Raw genomic sequence first — 19,270 nt, 5'->3', positions numbered from 1 at the left:
ATGTCAGCCTTCCTGCTCCTCTGATGCTGCTTGACCTGCTGTGTTCATCCAGCTCTACACCTTGTTATCCCTATTTCTCATGTTGTTAGGTGAAAAGGGCACTGAGGGGGCGGGGCGAGGCTGTTGGTGATCGGATCCACTCTGCTGATTGGCAGTGATGTACGGAGGGGCGGGGTTAGACTATTGACAGACAGCTACGTGGGTAGGGCAGGGAAAGGCCCGTGATTGACAGCGGAGGGTGGGGAACGTATCCTTTGACGTCACAAGGCCGCCCCTGCTGCCCAGCACGGGAAACCCCGTTCCACTGCAGTGACGTTGGCGTCAAGTGACTGAAGGAGGAGAAGGAGCAGCGGCGGCGGCGACGGTGGAGGAGAGCGAGAGAGAAAAATCATCGAGTGTTGAGAGTCTGAGCGGGGTCAAAGCCACACCGAGAACCACCCGGAAAGGCAGCGAGTGAGCGGAGTGAAGGGCGGCCGGTTTTTTTTCGTGTGGGTGGGTTCGAGGGGTCCGCGTCGTGTCAGGGTGCGGCTCCGGGGCGTCGCTGTTGCTCGAGTTGGTGCCGTGAGGCGGCGGCTGGAGGTAGGCCGCACGGTGGGGGAGGGGCGGGCAGGCGGTTCGCCTCTGGCAGCACTGTTTCACCATTTAACTGTTTGCCTTTCTGGAACCTTCTCAGTCGGCACGAGTTCCTCTCCTACATGGTCTTTACTCTTCTTCCCAACCCCCCCATCAGCCCCGACCGAGAACTTGATCAAATGTAAAATATTTATCTTAAGGGCATTTGATTAATCGGGGCAGCAACGGCGTCGAATTTTTCAAATCCAGTTTATATTCGGATTGCGCCGCTGCCTTGTTTTTGAAAAACGACATCGCACTTGTTGGTGACTGATTGCGTCGTTGCCTTTTCGGTAAACCTGATTTGTTTGGTGCGCGATTTTATGTGAACAAAACATCTTTAAAACCTTTTCTAGCTGGGAAAAATATTGTCCAGCTTTACCGAGACGTTTTTTGTTAACAAGCGATGTTTTACTATTGAGTTAAATAGAGATAAATTGTTTCTGCTGTTTGGAGAGATAATAACAAGATGATACAAATCTTTAGATAATCACAAAAGATTAACGGGGGCAGTAGAAAATGTTTTTATGTAGCGTATAAGGAGAAGCGCACATGTTGGTAGCGGTTAGAATTACTGAATTTTCCACTTCAGATTTTTTGAAGCAATGTCTATAACTTCTCTTTAAAGGGCTGTTTTCTTTAAAATTTAAATAATCTTTTCCTTGCTTTGAGAAGGCTGGAAAAACTGGCGTTGTCAATTAATGTCGTTTTTAATGTCTTGAGGCAAGATGGACGCCAAGGTATAACAGAGCGCACTTTGTGCAAAATGTTGCAAAGTCAATATGCAGGTCCCATTTTAAAATCTACCAACAGCAAGCATTTTTAAAAAAAAATAGTCTAAAGATTAATGTACTATGAGGCTATCTCTTAATCACACTAGATTTTTGCAAAAGGAGTTAAACTTGGCTTAACTAAAGTGTGCATTTTATCAGGTCAAATGTTGAAATTGATTCTGGTTTGAAAGCTGCAACAAGGAAATATTGATCCTTGATTATAATTCAAATCACTGAACCATTTGCTTGTAATGCCTGGAACATATGTTAGTGTTTACGCTAAATAACTAACTGAGCTTTCATCGTTTTGCTCGTGTATAATCTGTCATCCAGAGCAGTTGCAAATTGTTTCCAACTACTTTTAAGATCCTCCTTGTATGAACATGCAGTTTTGTTGTTTTCTCTCTAATTTATTGGAGAAAATTGCTTTAGGTTAACAACTTATTTGAAAATTAGAAAATGGGATTGGGAAGTTAAATTTAATTATTATACAACACATGGGTCTGCTTGTATGAATTTCTCCTTAATACAGTAAGGTTGGAGTAGTTGTGTTTTGCTGTATGTTCTTTTAAGTAGAGCGTAATTGCAATTGGGCAGGTTGCCAACCTGACCATGAGTTGATTACATGATATACAGGTAAGTTGTAATGAAGTATCGTGTCTTTTTTGGCTAGTGGTTATATACTGCCTTTCTTTCTGGTAACTGGTAAGCTTTTATAGTGAAATTCTTTTATAGTGAAATTCTTGTTTTAACACTGCAACGTTATTTCAATACTCTTTCAGGCTGTATAAAAGTTTCATTACAAAATGAACGGTTGCCGTGTGTTCATTGGTCGCCTGAGCCCTCAGGTGAGAGAACGTGATGTGGAAAAGTTCTTCAAAGGTTATGGACGTATTCGTGAAATTGACCTAAAGAGAGGCTTTGGGTTTGTGGTGAGTATTCTGCCACGTTGCAGATTCCTATTAGTATTCCTGGGTTTTATCCTGTGATTCGATGATGTAAAATAGTTATTTAATAAAATTTGGGATCACTTTTTAGAATTGTTACCTGTAATGTCAGAACTTGAAATAGAAAGTTACTCCCATTTTTGTGAAACATCTTGCTGCACTTACATGGACATGGCCTCCAATTTCTTCTGAAGAAGAGTCCAGACCCGAAACGTCAGCATTCCTGCTCCTGTGCTGCCTGGCCTGTGTTTATCAAGCTCTACACCTTGCTGCCTCCAATTTCATATTGTTTTAATGTTTATTCTGATTTGGGTAATGATGCATGGTGACAGCCTGACTGTCTATATTCATATTAGGAAACTGCTGAAGTAAGCTCTTCTATCATTATTAAAATGTTGTTCACAAGTAGATTTTAATCTCGTAAATCTACATCAAAGTGATTTCACAGGTGAGTGGGAGGTTTTAGTTACCTAATAAATTTCATTGTGATGGTGATGATGTTTTAAACCTTTTTTGTTTTCAAAATAATTGCCCACCTTTATTGCTGCTTGACGAGAATGGCTTCAGTGCCTACTGCACTTGTTTGGCTGGTTCAGGCAGGTAGTAGTAGTTTCTGTGAATTGAATTTCATGGGGAGGTGACCTGCAGCATTCATGTTACAGGTGAATTTTGCATGGCAGAACTATTGCATACAAACTGATCTTACCCAGGCAGGTCTTTTGTGCCCAAAATATGCTTGTTGATCTATTTCCTGAGTAACTGAAATGAGACACTTCCCCAGGATTGGTGTATTTGCATGACGTCACCTGTTGTGAATTCCACTAAAGTTGATGTATTGTATCCACTATGAGAACTAACGACATAAGCCTTAGAATGTTCTGATAAATTTCATTTTGCAACCACATCCTCCTCTGTTGACATTCGGTGCCAACTCTCATCCCAAATGTACAAAGTAAACAATCTGTCCAGGAACAATCATGTAGGTACTTAGGATTTTGTTTTAGTTGGCACCATTCCACTGCTTAATCAACCATGTTTCATGGTTGCCTTTGTAACAGATACAACACGTTGATATTTGATGGAAAAGGGGCAGAAAACCTTCACTCCTATATACGCTACCTACCATAACCTCGTGTTTATAAAGCATTTTGCCATCATTGAAGTGCTACTGAAGTATCATGAACTGTCCTTATCCATAAGGTTTTATAATGGAATTTGGTCTAATATTATTAAATTCCATTTTGTAGAATTTGAAGCTGAATAAGCAGTGTGTTTAGCTGTTTGATTTCCATTTAGCTAGATGCTACACCGTGCAGTATGACACTAGCTTTGGGGTGGAATCCGAGTGCATCAGTTTTCCAGTGCTTCTGAGATGTCTTGTCCTTTGTGTAAAAGAGTATTCTAAGCCTGAGAAGTTAATGATTGTGAACAGGCTAATATGGCAGCAATTGATTGTTTTAACTCAACACACCATGCCAGTCTTTGCGGCTAAATCACCAGCCAAGGGGTGTGTATTGTAGGAAGATGTGACCCTTGACCTATGGGTTGTGGTTTAGCCACATCAAAAACTGGGGCATTATGACATCCCACCTGTAGCTATGTACTCTGTAGCTACGGTTCCTGTAGAGTTGTGACCTTGACATCTACCTGATGACATTGAAGTCTGGTATGGTATGTTGAGTTAAAACAAATCAGTTGCTTCCATGTTTGCCTGTTCATAATCGTTAATAGTGACATCTGTTCCTCCCTCTGCTGGACCCCGTCACAGTTTGGATCCTGCTATTGAAGTGCAAGAGGCAAGAGCTGGAATAACATTGAAGTAAATGTGATGCCATGGAACCCTTGCAGCCAAACAAAATAAACCTTCTGTAGCTAGAGTGATGTCAGAGAGATTTGTAGTTATCCTGAAACTAGTTGCCAGGATATCATTGCAGGGATGCAGCGAGCTTTCCTTCATAAGGTTGGGAATGAGGCTGTTTGTTTAATCTTCCTTGGGATGTGGGTGACACTAATCCCGTGTTTGTTGCCCCTTCCTGATTGTTCTTGAGGTGATGGCAGTGAGCTGCGTTTTTGAACCACTGCAGTCCAGAGGTAGGTACGCTTGAGACGAGTTCAGAGTTTTAATGGCTGTTCTTCCTGTGTTCCTGCTGCCCTTTTGAGTGTTAAGCTCAATTCACACTCCTCTAATTAATGAAGTATATATGGCCAGAGAAACCTGGCATCCAGACTTCAGCTGTCGAGGGCTTGGAACATGCCTGTATAATCTTTAGCTAATGCACCATTAGAGAGCTGCCCCAGATCTGGGGGATTGGATGGCCCAGCTGATGGACTGGACCAACTGTTATCAGTAACAAAGCCTCAAAGATATAAAATAATGGGTATTCAGAGTTAGAGTTTACCCACTATCTACCAGATCTGTTAGCAGTGTGGTGAATAGTGCATTACCTGGATCACTGCAAGAATATAAACAGCACAACACCATCAGGATGAATGACATTTCTTGCTAGTGCAGCACTTTCAAATCTTTAGGATGCATGGCAGCAGTTCACTTGAAAATCTTGTCCAACTCTCTGACCTATCCCATCTGATTGGACTGTGCAGGCCAGGGAAGTGCTGGGGCATCTTAGCTTCTGTGAATTGAGTTTTATCCTAATCTGGATGGCTAACATTGGGTCATCACTTTGGACTTCTCCCTGTAACTGCACTGTCTGAGTATAATCATAGTGCCTGCAGTGGTTCAGAAAGATCCACCTATCTCCCCAGACAACCAGTGCAAGTTAATTAATGTAAACTTGCTGTGGTCTCCCAGATACCAGTAACAAAATTTAAAAAGAAAATTTTGTCAAGCTTGTCTGAGCTTTGAACACTTCAATTTTCTTTTTTTAACCTTGTTAACGGTTTGGAGAATTCAAGGTTCCCATAATGTCAGTGTGATGCAGGAATGTAGATGTTCTGAACATTTGAGATTGTTTCTTGTTTGTCATGACCATTAATGTGAGATATTTGTTTTGAGTCCATGATGGCAACAAGCATCTACATTCAATGATTTGTAAATCATTTTTGAGTGGATTTCACTTCTTCATCTGGGTACAGTCCTAGCACCAACAGTTTGATTTGTCATGCCTAATGGAGAATCTGCTACAATATGTAGATTAGTCTTCTCCATCTTTCCTTTCAGTGAATTTTCTTTAAGCTTGACTGAGATTTTAATGACTAGTCCTGACTGCCTTTGTTGTGATGCACAGTCTTAATTAGAATATATAATTGGATTTTCCTCTAATGTTACCCGCTCAATCTATAATATAAAACCAGATTGCACCTGAATGTTCCTGGTGAGACTCTTTCCCCATGTGGTGCAGTGGCTTTAATTTCAGTGGCAATAAAGGGCTGGTTCTCATTTGGTTAGTCATGCACTAAAGAAACAATGACGAAGGGTTACTACTGTTTTCTGCAGTAAAATTAAGTAATTTTGATGCAGTGTCTGTTGCTGTTCCCTGAATTAACAATGTATTTTTGATTTGTTCTCTGTGAATGTTGCTTGTAAATTTGTATGTATTGCCTATAATGTTGCTATTCAAAAATGATGACTTGAGGTCAAAAAAGACAAGTCTGTATTTCCTCATGAAGGATGTTGCTGAGCTGGTTATCTTCATAACAGTCCAGCTTCTGAAGTCCCCTTTATTTGGTCCCAGTAGAATTTGAGGACCTATCCTCTGGGTTGAGACTAGTATGCATGCCATCATTTTGTGAAGCTGTTCATAAATTTGTTTAACTTTTGAATAAACTGGATTATTGATACCTTTGTTTAGGAATTTGATGATGCTCGGGATGCTGATGATGCAGTTTACGAGCTGAACGGGAAGGAGCTCTTCCGGGAGAGGTAGGTTTTTCAACAGAATAGTCAGTGCACGTGGGAAGATGTGGAGGAAGATGAGGTTGAATCTTGTGCATATTGCATCAGCCTTTGAGATCCTTCAGAGCTGTAGTAAATTCCAGCAAACTCTTCAATTTCATTATTCATGTTTGTAGATCAAGGTTAATGATTATTGGGGGTTGATTTCATTAGTGCAAAAAAATCCATGTATGTGATACGTCATTAAACCTGAATTGGCAAAGAAAGTGCAAGCATACTTTACACAGTGGTCTAATTCTAAAATCAGTGGAGAGAGCTGAATCCTGTTTTATTAAAATTTTATAAAATTTGCAGTTTGTGAAATTGCTACATGGGTGAACAAGTCTGCAAAGCATGCGTTTTTCAAACGAAAGTTATAAATTATGTTTCTATACTAAAGCTGCAAAAGCCAATCTGTTATCCTGGTTCAGATTATATTTTATTTTCTTGATCTGTAGCGTCTGACTTTTGGATTACTTTTCCACTGGTGATATTCATCATTTTGTTATTCCAACTTAGAGGCTGTGGCTGGGCAGTGTATTTTTCATCATTCAACTCTATTGCTAAGACCAATTCTGAATTCTGTCTCCATGCAGTTGCTTTTTCTAGTAGAGGGTCTGTTTCCCCTGGCTGGATTAGACTAATTCATTAGTGTAGGGTTGGGATTTTCTAATCTTAATAGTTTGTGGACTTGCTGACTTCAATAACTGAGCTCCTTCAAGGGGCCCCTCACTTTAGAAATGTATTAATCTCCAAAATGCATGAGGACATATCTAGCTCAGGCATCCTTGTAACAGTTGTATCTGATGCAAAAAAAAAATTATTTAACACAGGCAGAAGAAAAGCCTGAAGCATATGTGGCTATCTTCAGCCGCAGTATCAAGAAACAATTGATGAGATTGAATACTGCACCAGCTATGTTCCGTGTTAACACTCTGGTAGAAGTACTGAAGACATGAATTCCAGAACTAGCTTTGTCCTTGATCAAACCATGCCAGTACAATACACCACTGGCATTTACTGGGTAATGTGGAAAATTACCTCGGTATGTTTGGTCTTCTAAAGGCGGCAGGACAAATTCAAGCAACCAGTTGCAACCCTGTTGATCTACTCTGATCATTAGCACAGTGATGGAAGGGTTGTTGACAGTGCTTATCAAGTGACTTTTACTCAGCAGTAAGCTGCTCACTGCTCAGTTTTTGTTCCATCAGACCCACTCAACTCCTTACGACCTTGGTCCAAGCATAGACAGAAGAACTGAACTTGACATGGGAGTGACAGTCCTTGACATAAAGGTAGCATTTCACCAAGTGTAATGTCAAGGATCTGAAGAAAACTGATGTCAGTGGGAATCTAGGAGATATCATTCTGCCAATTAGTCATGTCTAGTGCAAAGTAACATGCTCGTTAGTCAATCATTTTTCAGTCCAGGATTGCACCAGAGGAGTTCCTTGGGGTACTTTCTTGGGTCATCCACTTTAGCGGCTTCATCATTGACCTTCCCTCCATCAAAAGGTCAGAAGTGTTCACTGATTGCAAAATGTTCAGCAGTATTCACTGTTAGGGGGTACTGAGGCATTTCATGTTGATTTGAAGCCAGGCATGAGCATTAAGTCTTAGGTTGATAAGTGATAAATAAAATTGTGTGGCGCAATGAATATCTCAAATGAGGGCGAATCTCACCTTCTCCCCATGACATTCAGTGGCATTACAGCTGCCAATCTTCCACCTCCCCCCATGGCAACTTCTGAGTATTGCCATTGCCAAGAAACTCACTCAAACCAGCCATATAAATACTCTGGCTGCATGAACAGGTTAAAGCTGGAAGTTGTGCAGTATTTGACACTTCCTGACTCTCCAAATCTGACAACTCTTTACATGTACAAGTCAGGAGTGTGTTGAAATAGATTCCACCTGCATGAAGGCATACAGCTGCAGCTGTTGAAGCTCAACATCATTGAAGAAATGCAGCCTGCTTGATAACCCATGCGCTGTTTTGGATAGTCATTCCCTCCACCACTGATGCATAATGATGTTATGGTGTGCAGCAGCACGTAAAGGCTTTTGCAACGGCATCTTCTAAATATGTGGACTCTGCTTTCTGCAGTGTTTGGTTTGATTTAAAGGTTCTGTTTGCAAAAGCCCATGTCCTGTATTATTTAAAGATTGTCTTGCCTGCAGCTAATTTTGTGTATAGTTTTTTGATTTCTTTGACTTTCTTAAAATTCTCTAGGATCACCGTGGAGCTTGCAAAAGCACCACCTCGAAGAGGAGGGGGCAGGTTTGGTGGAAGGTTTAACTATTACCGCCCCAGAAGTGAGCGAAGCAGTGGACTAAGGTAAATGGGTGGATTGGGGAAAATTAGGTTAGGATAAAAATGGCTTCAATGCAACAAGAAGTTATTACACACTGAAAATGTTGGGAGATATGCATACTGATGAAGTCTCCAAATTTGCAGATTGTACTAAAATGTTAGGTACCCTTGCCACAACACTAGATCATATCTATGTACAATCAGCAAGGAGAACCTCACCCCAGCGTCTAGCTGGCTGCTCTCCTATTCCTCACTCTTTCCTCTGTCGCTCCATACCCCTCTCTCCCACACACACATCCTCCTCCTGTTTCTCCTCTACCCCCATGTCAAAGAAACCCAGCATGGCATAAATATGCACAGTTGCATGCACACAGCATGTCCTTCACATTCTTTTCCAAGCTTCCCCCACACTGTAGCATTCTGCTTTAATGATCTACACCTGCCCTGCAAACCCATCTTTAGTTCTGTGCTGCTGTTATCATTTTTGCCTTTTACATTGTAATATCATCTTGTCCTCTTCCTTTTCCCTCTTGTCCTCTTTTCCCTCTTGTTCTGCTGACTACCTTTTCCTGCCTCTGCGTGCTGTTCATTTTGTAACACGTAAAGGTCTGAGACATGCTGCTCTGCTGAGTGCTTGCAATGTTTGAGTTTTGGATGATAACAATTCGAAGTTGATTTGCTATTTTCCACTTCCCTCAACTTCAGAACTCAGTTTATTCAAACTGGCCATTCTTCACAAATGGACTTAGTGAGGTTTTCACTGCCTTGCTGTGACTGGGCTGGATTTTATACCTGTAGATCAATTTCCATAGGATCTCAATCATGCAACATGACATCCCAACTCCTATACTCATTGCACTGATCAATAAAGGCAAGCATACCAAATGCCACCTTCAATATCTGAACTACCTGTGACTCCACTTTCAAGGAACTAGTAACCCGCACTCCAAGGTCTCTTTTTATTTTTAGCAACACTCTCCAGGATCTTACCAAGAAGTGTATAAGTCCTGCCCTGATTTACCTCTCCAAAGTGCAGCACCTCAACTTTATCTAAATTAAACTCCATCTACTACTCTTCAGCCCATCTGATCAAGATCCCATTGTATTCTGAGGTAACCACCTTTGCTGTCCACTACACCTCCAATTTTGGTGTCATCTGCAAACTTACTAACTATACCTTCTATGTTCACATCAAAATCATTTTGTATAAATGATGAAAAGCAGTGGACCCAGCACCGATCCTTACTGAAGTCCATATAGATCATGTCCACTGCTCTGCCCTCAGTTCGCTTTGAATTTTTTGCCTCACGAACTTGATCATTACTTCATGATTTCCCACGCACAAAGCCATGTTGACTAATCAGTCCTTCCTTTCCAACTGCACATAAATCCTGTCCCTCAGAATCTCCTCCAGCAACTTCTAGTTATAAAATCCAGGATTTCATGTATGCTGCTTTTACAAGCATTTTCCCAACTGCCTGCCAAGTTTGTGATTTGCACAAGTGTACACCCAAGTTCTGTTCCTCCCTATTATAATGCCTGTCCTGCATTTAACCAAAATAAATCACTTAGTAATTCTGTACAGTATAATTCACTGCCATATGACTGGTCTTGGTACCAGCTTGTATCCTCTGAGTTTATCACTGTTCTTGTAGTTTGCAATACTTAGTTGTGTATCATCTGTGGTATTGAAATTGTCCTTTGTGCATCCAAGTCTTAGGTCATTTAATGTAGATTAAGAAATGCGGTGGATCTGATACTAACCTTGTGAAATCCCACTCATACTTTTCTCCAGTCTAAGAAAGCAACATCCACTAGTGTTTCCTGTCACTCAGCCAACTTTATCTATGCTGCCCCTGTCCCTTTTATTCTGTAGATTTCAACTTTACTGTCAAGCTTATCAATGTGGTACCTCTTCAGATGCCTTTTGGAGATCAGAGTGCAGCACATCAACTGCATTAGCCTCATCAACCATTCTGCTTCAGTAACCATTTGATCTAAAAGCCCATGTAGGTTAAATAAAAACCAAAAGAACTGCGGATGCTATAAATCAGGAACAAAAACAAAGTTGCTGGAAAAGCTCAGCAGGTCTGGCAGCATCTGTGGAGGAGAAAACAGTTAACGTTTCGGGTCCGGTAACCCTTCCTCAACTGTAGGTTAGTTAGTGAGACAGTGTCCATTTAGTGAGTGTTCATCTTATCTTGCGTTATACTTTGTAAGAGGCTTCTTGCCACTCAGTGTAAATTGACTTATGCTGTAGTTGCTTTATCATTATATTTGTGCAAAGATTGACAGATTATTGCCATTCACTCTGTAATTGTTAGATTTGCTCAGTTGCATCTCCTCTGCTACTTAGTGACTTAGCCACTTCCCAGTACAGAGAGCCTTTGTAATGTCTTTATGAATTTAGCCCATCTAATGTCTGAGCTACTTCCTTTATGATTTGAACAGGATCTTCCTTGGTAGAGGCAAATGCAAATTACCTCACTTTTCTGTCCCTGTGGCTTCGACATCAGAAGTAGGCCATTCTGGTCTTTGAGCCAGCTACACCATTTTGTAAGATTGTGGCTGATCCTGATCTGGTTCCTGTTTACCCAAAATTACCTTTAACCTCTTGTGTACTGAGAATTGGTCTTTAAGGACTGCCTCTCTAACTTTTTAGCTTCCAAAGACTTAAGACCCTCAATTTTGCTTCATCTGTTTCAATTGGGCAGCCCTTCACTTTAAAATAGTGACCCTTGGTTCTAGATTCTCTCGGAAGAGGAAATACCCACTCCACATCTACCCTGCCAAGACCCCTCAGAATCTTGTTTGTTTAGTCACCACCTACTCTTTCAAGCTATATTTGGTCCCTTTTCAGCCGCACCCCTCTTGCTGCTCTTATTATTTAAATGTCTATAGAAGCCATTTGGATTCCCTTTTTATATTAACTATCAATTTATTTCCCTAGTCTGTTTTCACTTCCCTTTTGAACCACAGCTCCCAAGTCTCATATCATTCTGGCTTGGAATTATAGTTGCTATTCTTTCTGTTGTTGGGCCAAAGTCTTGGAGCTTTCTGCCTATCAGGCAATTGACCATGGAGTGTGGTTGTAAAAGCTTGCCACTATCTTAAGATCATATAACAATGGATCATTAAATGAAAGCCTTGGCAGCAATGCCTGAGTGTGCAAACTTTGGTCTTTATTGCCCCAATCCAGAGCCATAAGGCAGACCCCAAGGCCTGTGTATCCCTCCAGTGGAAGGTAATGGATTTGACACTGATTAGTGTTAAATCTCAACCTTCTGTTGTTGTATCTTTAGTGTTGGAGTTGCATATATAGCAATATTTGTGATGCAGCTATTGTGATATTGATATTTTGCTTTCAGTAAGTTACCCTTTCCTGAAATTTCAGATATGGACCTCCTGTTCGTACTGACTACCGTTTGATTGTGAAGAATCTTTCTTCGCGTGTTAGCTGGCAGGTGGGTGCTGACATTCCAAGTTTCAAAAAAAGTAAAATAATTTATCAAACTTAAAAAGAACTTAGATATCTGTGCTTAAATGCACATGGGTCATAACTTCATAAATATAACCCATAGCCTGCTTTACCTGCATGACGACTTCTATCTATTTGTGTATAAGTATTGTATGGAAATTGGAATAGATCCATCAAGACTGCACTGGAATTTGATCAGCGGTGACAGCTTAGACCGCATTTAACCCTGGTCTCTCAATGCTTGTTTCCCAAGCAAGAATCTCTTCCCCTCTTAAATTCTCCAGTGGACTTTGTATCTGTGGCTTCTGGAATGACTTCGCTTATATTCCTTACGTGAATTGCTCGGACAATTTTTCCTGGTTTTTGTTTTAGCAAGGTGTTTGTGACCAGCAGAAGGTCAGAAGTTTGCTCCAAGGTTCTTTGTTGACATTGTTTTTGGAGCGGTTTGTGGCTCCCTAACTAAAACATTCTATAAAAGAGACGGGATCTCACCCCAACTCCTGTGGCAGGATACCGATGACAGCTGAGGATAGGTCTAATTTACCTTGCTGCTTGTGGCACCATTTATACTGCATCACCTGTGATTTTAGTTCATTTGCATAATCGTACCTTTGTCTCAAATGCTATCTGCATACAGATGCCCACTTTCACAATCAGTGATGCACAAAATTTGATGTCTTCCTAACTGCCAGTTGGTATGTATGGTTTGTATTAAGATTGGCAATTAGATGTGAGAAAAGTGAGTCTGGATTTCGTCTTGATGCACCAAGTTAAGAGTAAGTTCCTAGGAATTTTTTGCTTTTCATTCCCCATCCTTTCTGTCCCACTTTCCTACCACCTCAAACTTCCCAGTAAATGTTTAACGACTTTTTGAATAACAGGAGAGATTTTGCCTCGTCTCAGTGAGAAGAGCATTCCAGGTATTGGTTACTTTGAGGAAATGATTCCTGACATCAGTCTGTGTTCAGTGCTATGCACCTAGACCTCGGCCCACTGTTCCGTTTATTGTGTTAACCGTATTCTGCCAGGTGGACGGTCCGGATAATACCCACGCAGAATGTTGCATGATGTTTCTATTTTTGGGTTATTTTTGTGAAAATATGATCTAGGGAGGCACAAATGGTTAAATCTTGATGAAATCTAATGGTATTCTGCACATATGTAATATGAATAGCCATTATATTTCTGATATAAAATATTAATGGAGACTCCAATTTAACTGTGAATATAGACTGTATGTAAATCTGATGGCTTAATATTGTTTGATTGGAAATAAATGACTATTTGACTAAATTTGAAAACCTTTGTTTAGCAGCTTGTCGTGAGGTCATTCGCATTTTGACCAGGAGTACCCTTTACTCGTGTTGTCGCGTCCTGTATCTGGAAAAGGTCCCGTGTTGACTAATTTGCCAGTCGGCTCCCACGATTATTCAGGCAGCTGGACGCGGGTTCTGGGTTGTACTGATCCTAGGGTCACCGATGGCATCGACACCTGTCGCATCCCCAGTCCTGGTGTAAGGAAAAAAAAACCGTGTCGATCTCGCTTGGAGGCTTGGCAGGAGATTGACTTGTGAGGTGGCCGAGCCTTCACACAACCCATGATTATTGGTACTTTACCCAGGGTGGCAGGCACATTCGGTGCCACTGAGGGAGGGCCATGTCCCAAGAAGCTGTATCGAGAGGGTATTGTATTGAGTGGGTGCACCCATTGCTTAGATGCATCACATAGGGCATGGATGGTTGCCTAAAACTAATTGTTTGGGTAACCCAGCGCTAACTTAAAATGTGTTAACTTTTTAATGTGTTGAATAGGGATGTCATGATATTGTACATAATATTACAATATTTTATGCTTCCAGGGATCAGTGGTACCCTGGTATGATCATTGCATGCCTCACTGATTTAGTGGCTACATGGCCTGAGGCAAAAGATGGCATTAATATCTATAGGAAACCTATGAAGCACATAGCATGAAGGAAATGGAAACAGTGCTTAGATCTCCCTTCCTAACCCTGACAGAGTTTAAATGAGTAAAGGGTATTTGAAAATGCTACTAGTGATCAAAGCAGCAATATTGAAAAAGTGCACAAAACAGCAGTAGTTTTCTTTGTAGATCGCTAATTGATTGTCAAGTTGGGAAAGGGATTCTTCACTGCTTCCCTTTGTGGCTGGTGAATTTTTGTAAGTGATTAAAGCTGTCGCCAACCAAATTATTTTCCTTTCTTGGTTGAATGTGAGTCAAAAGAATCCTGGTAACTGTGGCAGTTGAATGAAGATTACTTCTGAATTTTGATCTCGCCACTGAGCTTTGAAACCCATTCTTTAAATTGGAAGGATTGCTGTAATGATATTAGGCAGCATATACTGTGTGTGCTGGATTTTTTTCCACAATCTTCCTCATGTTTTGGACAATCTTTAAAGGAAGTTTTAGATTTAGTTTTGTCACCAGGCAGGTGTCACTTGTTTAGACTGATGGGTAGCACTCTGGGTGTGCCATAAGCAAGCGGTAAACACTACATTGCAACTGCTCACACTTGCTGTCATTCACTTAGTCAAAGTAAGCCCTATAGCATGACATCCCAATTCTGAGACTGTGTTGTAACTGATATGATTGTGTAGTGTGTAAGGCTTTGTTCTGGACTACATTTTAAAGGATTTTCCTGTTTGTAGGATCTGAAGGACATCATGCGCCAGGCTGGTGAAGTGACCTTCACTGATGCTCACAGAGTCCATAATAATGAAGGGTAAGACAGCAATAAAAGCAGTTGTAAGGAAACAATGGTGATCTTTTAGTTACCTTGCATGTGTGTTCTCCATTGTAATCAAGAACCTGAAACTTGACTAGTCAGTATGAGTATCTGAATAGGCATCATCACTTTGGAGTGTCGTCTTGTGCACTTTTAATGTAAGATGTTCTACTAACAGTATGTATTCTAAAAATGCTTCAGTGGTGCTGTTTGATGTAAAGTGGTTGCCAAATGCTTGGTCAGAGTGATGGGTTCTAAGGAAGATGACATTGGACAGGGATGGAGAGGGAATTTTGCAGTCATCACCGTCACTATACTTGCCTGTGAGGAAGGTTGAGTCTGAAAGGGAACTGAAAAAGAAATCATTTTGGGAGGGAATTGTCCTTTAACTAAAACAGGTATAAACTTGCAAGTTTAGCTCCATTGGATAGGACTCTGGTCTTGTGCTGGTTCAACCTAAATAGCCAGGGCGAAGCTTGAAGTCGTAAGCAAGGGTCCAGTGATGAGGGCTTTGGAGTTTCAAATCCCTAACTGCAGGAAATTCTGGCTTATCAGAGCCTGAATGTTAGACAAGCAGCCTGACCGCATCAGGCAGTGGTGATAATGAAGGAGATGTCAGTGCACATGTGGAATTTTATCCATCTGGACTCTGCTGCTAGGAATGGGGCTAAAATGAATCTTCAGATTTTGAGGATAACTGGGTGGATAGAGAAATCTGTTAGAATGCTCTGGGTTGCCACCCCTAACTGTGGGTAGGGTTGTAACAGTGCAGTAGAAGAATGAAATCAAAGTTGGAGACCTAAGCATGGAGTTATGGGGAGATAACGAAGGTTGAAAGGATTTAAGCTGAATTAAAACCATCTCATAACATTAAACCGTAACAGTTTAAACTTTGGTCTGAAGTGCTATTAAATTTCATAACTATTGTGCATAGAAATGTTCCACATTTCAAATTTATTGTTACCCCGTCTTACTGTGCTGCTCGGATTTTTTTTATCCTACAGTATTGTGGAGTTTGCTTCTTACAGCGATTTGAAAAACGCAATTGATAAACTGGATGGAAAAGAAATTAGTGGCCGGAGGGTCCAATTGATTGAGGAACCAAGACGCCACAGGTAATCAACAGTGCAGTAAAATGTAAATTTAGCCTTTTGCTTAGCTGGATTTGTTTCTAAAATGGATAGTTTTGTTTTAGAAGGGGGTATTTTGGTGTTTGGGGGGGAAACTAAATGTGAAATCCCTTGCACGGATGTGCAAGCTGAGTCAGCCGATTGAGACTGGACACATTTCAGTGACTGATGAGCAATGTGCTCTTCAATCTAATACAGTCAACTTGAAAAATGAAGTCTCAAAATACAGGCTGTTCAAAGCATTGCATCTTCAGATCTAATTAATTCCTGCAGCTCTGTCATCTTTACTTCAAAAAGTGGCAAAGTATTCTGCATTCTTAACTGCTTTTAAGTTTAGGGACTGATGGAATCAACAGTGTATCTGCTTTGTTGCATTAAGAATACAGGAATTGTTTTTTGTTTAGTGTATTTTCAAGAAGCTTAAATACAAATCTGTGTCCGGCTGAGCCTTTGGCTGGTATCATCCACCATTGGGTCACTCCATTGCTGGTTGCTTGAAACATTGCAACAGTATAGCCAACTTGGTGCCTGCATGCATTTAGGAATGTTGGTGTTTGGTGCTATAGCTTTGTTCACTCTGCCCTAAAAACATTAGCATTTGAGTGTATGTATTGAAAACTGGGGAATAGTGAAAGCTAAAAGGGAAATTAGCTTGTACCTTGCCATAGTTCCATTGTTCTTGTGAAGTCCCAGAGTCTCCTGTTATAAACGTGCCAGATAATCATTTTTGTTTTCTTGGAATGGTTTCTTACACTGCCTGTTTCTTTTGATATTTCAGGTCTTGGACACGATCTCGCTCTAGAAGCTCTTCAAGATCCCGCAGCTACAAGGGTTCTAGAAGTGCTTCAAGATCTGCAAGCCGCTCCCCGAGCCGCAGCAGGTCTCGCTCCCGGAGCAGGTCACCAGCTCGTGATACCAAGCGGCAGAGGAATGAATCGCGCTCACTGAGCCGTTCACCTGAGGTCAAGCGTCGTAGGAAACCAACTCAGTCGAGGTCGCGATCAAATTCTCCTGTTAAATCAACCCGTTCCTGGTCTGGTTCTCGGGAGCAGTCCCCTGTTAACAGTGCAGAGTAACCACCGTGTTGTAGAAGTGTTTTTATAATTTGCTAAAGATTTTCTATGAAATGTTGGCCTCATTTTGATTTTTTTTTCTGTCTGATGCTGGGTTTGGGGTTTAAGTACTTCAGTTTTTATTTCATGCAAACAATTTGAACTTTATGATCCCATTCAAATACAGACATCTGATTTAAAGTATATATTGCTGAAAAAGTTTGAAAAGAAAGGCTTGATCGTCATAATTTTGTCTAGTATTGTTTACCAGACTGTACTATTGCTTCTGGTGGAGATCACTGGGACTAGTCTGAGGGGCTTCAGTCACTTCACATTTTGATAATGTGTGGTATTGATTGAGAGTTTCCTTAGCTGGAACAATTGGAGTGTCTAGACAATTTACATGAAAAGATATGGAAAATTTTGTGCAGGTAAGATGACAGATTTATAAAGCTCAAATTTGAGTGCCCCATTCTAAAACATTAACTGAAATATGTAGTTTGGTGACCTAATTAATTGGCAGTCTGAGTCTTCGAAGTATGGTTCTAATGAAATGGATCTGTTGAAAGGCGAAAGTGCTTCCATTCATTGAGGAAACTGCTGAAAACCAAAAGTATTTTAACTCTCAAACTAATTGCATCTAAACCCAAATCAAGCCACTGTTCACCAGCACAAACAACATTTAAAGCTTTGTACAAAATGGCTGAGCCTGTCGTCCTTTCCACAAGAGGACGGAGGGGGTTAAAATATTCAAAATGTTTTACAGGAAACCTTTCCAGGTTGGGTCCGTTCTTTCTTTGAATTGCTACTGGTTCAGGGACAAATTTATAATTTTTTTCCCCTTTTTTAGTTTTGTTTGTGTTTAATAAAGCAGTGGTTTAGTTCTTTTGGATTTTGTGCCAGACTAGCACACAGTTGCATCCTGCCTTTAGAGAGCCCTGCTGTGCTTGCACTTGGAATTTGCTTTCAATGTGAAGCCCTGGTTTGAGATTGCTGAGTTATCGTGGTTTTCTTTAACCTGCACACCAAGTGGAGAGAGGCAGCTTGTGGAGTTGGAGGTGGAGTGTAGCAGGGGAAAAAATGTATATATAGTTTTTGATTCATGTGTGTTAATAGTTCATGCTTTATTTGGTTCATTTCACATTGTTTTAAAATATATATAAATTTATATTTAACATGACCCATCCTTTAACTAGTTGCTAGAGAACCAACCTGGAATGTTGCTCTGCATTGGAACTGAATTTGAAGGAACAACAAGTGTACACCAATTTAGATGTTTGTACTTAACAATTTTATACAGAAACTATATTGCCCGATGTTCCATGTACCTTTACTGTATCCTGCTAGTTTAGTCTATTGTGTACTACATACAGGCTGTGTATCGCTATCATTCCTTGTAGCAAGAAATGGTACTGCATTAAAAATTAGTTACAAGTGTCACCTTCAGAGTTTGCTTGTTTATTTTCTGGGGTTTTTTGAGGGGAATTTGAAACTTTGTCACAAAGTGGTTTTGGGAAAATGGTGAAAAATTGTGGGAGTAACTTTAACCTAGATCTTCCAGGACCTGGAGAACTGCACTTGTAATTGATCCTTGTATAAGGTAAATATTTGATAATCTGAGATCCTAGGACTTCCAGTGGAAGGAACAGGGGAATGTGACTTTAGCACACCAGTGTTACTGTAGAGGTAAGTTTTCCATACAACTGGAGCAAAGTTTGTTTTTTTTTTCGTTGTCCTCTTTCCCCTTTCACTGTCTTTCTCTCTCTCTCTCTCCAAACCCCCCCCCACAATGCGCACACATATATGAAGCTGACGAGTGCTTGATTAGTGTCAAAATGAAAAATTCATTTTATGGAAAAGACACCATTAGAATAAGTAGGGCTTTGTTGAAATGGAATCAACTATTAAGTCTGACCTGAATGTGGATCATGTTGCACTATCTTTGTACATTATAATAGGTTTAGGTTTCCATTCTTCAAAAAGAATACTTCAACTTGTGTGGCAAAGAATAACTGGAAAGTTTATGGCTGCTTTCCAGAACTGTTAATGGTTGCTCTGGTACTGTGTAGCTCCATTGTGGGTGGTTTTGTGGTTAGCACTGCTGTGTCTCAGCGTCAGGGACCCAGATTCAATTCCACCCTTGTGTGACTGTTGAGTTTGCACATTATCCCTGACTGCATGGGTTTCTCTGGTTTCCTCCCATAGTCCAAAGATGTGCACGTTTAGGTGGATTGACCATGCTAAATTCCCATTGTGTCCAGGGATGTGTAAAATGGATTAGCCACGGGAAATGCAGGGTTTACAAGGATGGGGTGAGTCAGCCTG

General features: G+C 40.7%; 1 protein-coding gene across 3 annotated transcripts; it reads left to right on the top strand.

Annotated features, from left to right (window-relative positions):
* Positions 1-281: 281 nt before the first annotated feature.
* LOC109935059 (serine/arginine-rich splicing factor 5-like) lies at positions 282-18,385 on the top strand. 3 transcript variants are annotated; one of them, XM_020533748.2, is made up of 8 exons: positions 282-453; positions 2,168-2,317; positions 6,142-6,212; positions 8,458-8,562; positions 11,933-12,002; positions 14,687-14,760; positions 15,768-15,878; positions 16,672-18,385. In XM_020533748.2, the coding sequence occupies exons 2-8, from the start codon at positions 2,192-2,194 to the stop codon at positions 16,967-16,969; spliced, it is 855 nt and encodes a 284-aa protein (XP_020389337.1). In that variant the 5' UTR covers positions 282-453; positions 2,168-2,191; the 3' UTR covers positions 16,970-18,385. The 3 variants fall into 3 exon arrangements, with proteins under 3 accessions (XP_020389337.1, XP_048474225.1, XP_048474226.1); XM_048618268.1 differs by having other exon boundaries at positions 293-579; XM_048618269.1 differs by lacking the exon at positions 282-453 and adding an exon at positions 665-905.
* The last annotated feature ends 885 nt before the right edge of the window (positions 18,386-19,270 follow it).

This window comes from Rhincodon typus, chromosome 39, assembly GCF_021869965.1.
Source record: "Rhincodon typus isolate 14 chromosome 39, sRhiTyp1.1, whole genome shotgun sequence".
NCBI classification, from domain to species: Eukaryota; Metazoa; Chordata; class Chondrichthyes; order Orectolobiformes; family Rhincodontidae; genus Rhincodon; species Rhincodon typus.
This window is presented reverse-complemented; position numbering and strand designations above follow the sequence as displayed.

What these genes read in the sequence shown, in the direction of transcription:
- LOC109935059 (XM_020533748.2), top strand. Translation starts at nt 2,192, where the DNA reads ATGAACGGTTGCCGTGTGTTCATTGGTCGCCTGAGCCCTCAGGTGAGA. An exon ending in CTTCGCGTGTTAGCTGGCAG is followed by an intron (nt 12,003 to 14,686) that starts GTGGGTGCTGAC and finishes TCCTGTTTGTAG; the next exon opens with GATCTGAAGGACATCATGCG. An exon ending in AGAGTCCATAATAATGAAGG is followed by an intron (nt 14,761 to 15,767) that starts GTAAGACAGCAA and finishes TTTATCCTACAG; the next exon opens with TATTGTGGAGTTTGCTTCTT.